Source organism: Monoraphidium neglectum (genome assembly GCF_000611645.1).
Source record: "Monoraphidium neglectum strain SAG 48.87 unplaced genomic scaffold scaffold01222, whole genome shotgun sequence".
NCBI lineage: Eukaryota > Viridiplantae > Chlorophyta > Chlorophyceae > Sphaeropleales > Selenastraceae > Monoraphidium > Monoraphidium neglectum.
In genome coordinates, this window is record NW_014012406.1 from 1 (window position 1) to 4,113 (window position 4,113).

The window sequence follows — 4,113 nt, forward strand, 5'->3', positions numbered from 1 at the left end:
GCATGGTGAGTGACGCGGTGCCGCAGATGACGATGTAGACGACGCGGTGCGTCTCTGCCTCGTGCAGCCATGCGGGCACGACCAGGGCCACGCAGATGGCGGGGACCATGACCTCCATCGACTTTGGGAAGATCTGCCGGCGGCGCGGCGGCAGGCGGGGAGGCGGCTGGGCTCATAGGGAGGCCGTGCGGGCGAGCGGGCGGGCGCGGCCACGGGGGTGGGGGGGAGGCACGGGCTGCTGGGTTGGCAGCTGGTGCAGGTGCCTTTTTGTGCGGGTGTGCTGCTCTGCACGCTGCCGCCAGCCGTCTGCTCCGCCCCTCCTCGCTTGCTTGCTTGCCGCGCCGCACCGCGCCGCGCTAGGCCACCCACCACGCGTTGCCCGAGGGTGTGTGCGTGCCAGTTGCACAGCGAGCTTGCCAGCGACAGCGCGGCGCACGCGGTGATGACCTGGCTCGCGCACGTGATGCAACAAAGTTGAGGAAGGGTCCCGACCTTCAGCCCGGAAGCTGGAGGGGCTGCGACCATGCACGACGCGTGGTCGAGCGTGGTGAGACGCTCGTGACGGCGGTCGAAAGCGCCATGCCACTTTGTTGCTGTTCCCAGGGGGCCGCTGTTGTGCTTGGTAGGATCTCACCTGCTTGAACGCGACGTCCTGGACCGCCACAATCAGGACGGCGGTGCATGCATCGAGTATGTATGCCAACAGCTCGCTCTGGCCGGTAATGCATGGAGTGGGGAGCGCGCACTCGTGGGCACGCCGCGGCGGACGAGCGCTATGTGGCCAGGCGGATGCTGGACAGGGCAGCAGGGTCGAGGCACAAAGGGCCCAAAATCTCAGCCGGCGTAGCGGTGTGCACGCCACTTGAGCCAGGCAGCTCAAGGACCTCACAGGGTGCGTGCGGCAGTAGCTTGCGGCCGCTGACGCCCAGCCGCTGCCTTTGGCGTCGTCCGTTTTGGTCATGCTGCAGGTGGAGCGCCAGGATCAGCCGCATGCAAGCACGTGGGCGGTGGTGAAGGTGTCTGGATGTACTTGTATTGATTTCTCATGTAATTCTTGAATCAACCGTCTCGAGAAAGGCTCCCTCGTGGGCTCAGCGACGGTGAAATGGCCGCAGTGGGCCCTGGTGCCTGATGAGTTCAGCCCTGCTGTAAAATTTGTGGAGGTAATCATCCAACCTTGTGAATAAGCTCGGTTTCAAAATCTTCGATCACACGGAAAACCACTCAGTACCGTGTAGCCCTGCACCTACAGATCAGGGGAGGCTATACAATATCCGGGGCAGGATGCAGAGTCTCGCTGGTGTACAGCGTCATATAACCCTTTATAGCCGACCCTACGTGCTGCCATTACCATTGGCACGTAGCCGCCACGCTGGTGCAATGCGCAGCATGCCGTTGGTGGTGGGCCAGCCCACCCTCCCACCGTGGTGCCGGGCAGCCTTGGCAGACGGCAGCGGGAAGCTCGATGATGGCCCTGGAAACATCAGTCCCGCGGAGGGCGACGCCGCTGCCAAGGCGGTCGGGCCCCTGCAGGAGCAACAGCAGGAGCAGCAGGAGCAGCAGCAGCAGCAGCAGCAGCAGGAGGAGCAGAAGCAGCAGCAGCCTGCTGTCCCCGCACGGCGTGGGTGGTTTGAATCTCTACCGGCAAAGTTGCAACTGTTCATGATAGGGGCCGTGGTGTTGGTGGCGGTGGTGAGTGCTCCTCCCGGGGTGGGCGCCCTCAACAGCGCACGCATGGCGGGCGGCCAAGTCACACACCCAGTCCGAGCGCCAGGCGCAGTGGCGTTGCGTAAATAGTTGGTGCAGGGGCAGTCGATTGACCGGCATAACCCTGTTACAGCAGTTTGGCAGCAGGAGAGGATGCATTATGTTGACTAGCAATGATCTGCCCTGACACTCTCACTCCCATGCATTTGCTGAGCAACTGGCCGCGCTCCCTCTACCCTCTTTTCCACCCATGCAGGTTGGCCTGCCATTCCTGCAGCCCACCATCCTTTTTGGCTCTGGATCGCAGCAGCAGACAGCAGCAACCGTTCAGGAGCAACAGCCCGCAAAGTGTGCTGGGAAAAAGGGTCCTGTCTGCCATGTTCCGCTATGAACACTGCATGGCCACCCCTGCCCGAAGGGTGCTTGCCCGCACCGGCTTGCGTTGCCATCGCAACAGGACTCCGGCCGCCTCCAGGCTCATATCTGCAGGCTCACAAGACTCAGCTGCCCTGCACTATCTGCACGCGCGCAGGCCGTCCAAACCCATCCCTGTGATCACGCCAGTCCTGGAGGGGCTGCAAGCCTTTGCCATGCCGCGCACGCTGCCCGACGGTCGCGTGGAGTCACCCGGCGTGCTGCGCATCTACCTGGCATCGATGTTTATCCTGGCCGCATTCTATGCCATCAGCGCAGTTATCCAGGTGCGCACTGCACATTCGCTTTTGGCGCCACGGCTGAAGCGCTTTTGCGGGCCTTGCTCCAGCCTACCGGCGGCTTGTGTGAAGCCACCTTCGAGACAGAAGGCTAAGGCTTGAATCGCGCTACTTGCCAGTCAGCGATTGTGGGGACGAGCGGTTGCACGCCTTGCATCGATTGTATCTCCTGCCCACGCCCTCCCATGTGCTGCCCCACCATTGTGCGCGGTCGCACGCCAGACCGTCGTCAACGGGCTGCTCGGGGGCCTGCGCGCCATCGGTATCCTCCGAGGTGAGACCGCAGCGCAGGCTGCAGGAGTAGGAGGTGTCATGAGGCAATCTCGTTTGCATAGCATGCTCAGCCCGGCCCCCACCAATGTGGAGCACCCAGCCACTCAGCCACGCGCCACTTTGCCACTTTGGCGCACCCGCAGGCAACAGCACATTCAAGGAGCAGCCTCAATAGGCTCAGTCAGGCTGGCCTTTGTAACACTGCCAGGCACCTGACTGGTTTCATTGCAGCCTGGAGACCAAATAATGGCTTTCATTCAGGCATCATGCAACCAACAATCAGAAGGAGGCAACAATGTGCTTACGTACTCCAGGCCCATAGTGTTGCCACCACGAAGGCAGTCGTGTTACCCAACAAGTTGAAGCTATGTAGGACTTCAGCTGCAGTCATTCCTTAGGCTCTTCATCAGCGAGCCGTTCCAGCTCTCGCCGCAGCGACTCCTCCACTTCCTGTGCTGTGGGGGTCGGCTGCGGGTCCACCTGCGGTTCGTCCGCCTGTCCTGTGCCCACTTCGTCCGTCGGGTTGACAATCTGTAGCCCTATACCCGCCTGACTTTTGAACGACTGGCTCTTGGCCACTGCGAGGAGGGGCCAGGGGTGCAAGAAATGTGTCGGCTCTGTTGGTGCAGGTGGTGGCGTCGTGAACGCACCTCCTGTGCATCCCATGCAGCTTGACGCCATGCACCAACGGGCACGCAGGAGCGGGCCTAGTAGGTCTATCGTAATGCAGTAAATGTACTCCTTCTTGTTCAGCGCAATCCTGGCAACCACTCGCTCACGGCATTGCTGCGCTCCTGCTTCCGGACCTGTTGTTGGCGGTCCGTTCCCGTTGGAATCCGCCATTTATCAAAATTATATTAGATTGCACTTATGCTGGGGCCTGTCTGTGAGGGACGCAAGATCGCGGGCGGCAAAATACTGCAGATGTGAATGTATGGTTGTAGTTGGTCGGATGTGCGAGCAGGAAAATTTGTGACCGTGGCGTGCTGAGAGGTACACCAGGTCAGGCGTGACTGCGGGCGCCACAGTGGGCGCGCGTCGTTCCTCATCGATTTTGAATTGTGCCTGGCTGTCACAGCACCAAAACAGGATGGCTGCATGTTACTCGCCAAATACGAATGGACAAGAACCGTGCATTGCACGAAACGTAAGAGCAGTTAAAGGGTGCACGCGTGCGTGTCAGTGACGATGGTGGTGCCGCAGTATCAATTGGTGCGAGTGCCCGCCCCAGCGCTTCCCCTTTCCCGTCAGCCGGGCTCCGTCTGCGCCCATACGGCCATTGGCCCAGGCAGAGGCCAACACGTGCCCGCAACTTGGCGCGCCATTGAGCAGGCTCGGGCCCTAGCGAAAACAAGTCTAGCACAAACAGGGTCAAATGGGTCTCCCGGGGCGGGGGCGTCCGCATAGCCAAGGGGCGGGG

At 61.4% G+C, this 4,113-nt stretch overlaps 1 protein-coding gene across 1 annotated transcript; it reads left to right on the forward strand.

Moving 5' to 3' along the window:
• Positions 1–2,297: 2,297 nt before the first annotated feature.
• On the forward strand, positions 2,298–2,868 carry MNEG_7083 (hypothetical protein; the record flags this gene model as incomplete). Its single annotated transcript, XM_014044441.1, has 3 exons — positions 2,298–2,408; positions 2,643–2,694; positions 2,837–2,868. 3 exons carry the CDS (start codon positions 2,298–2,300, stop codon positions 2,866–2,868), a joined length of 195 nt encoding a protein of 64 aa, XP_013899895.1.
• Positions 2,869–4,113: the final 1,245 nt, after the last annotated feature.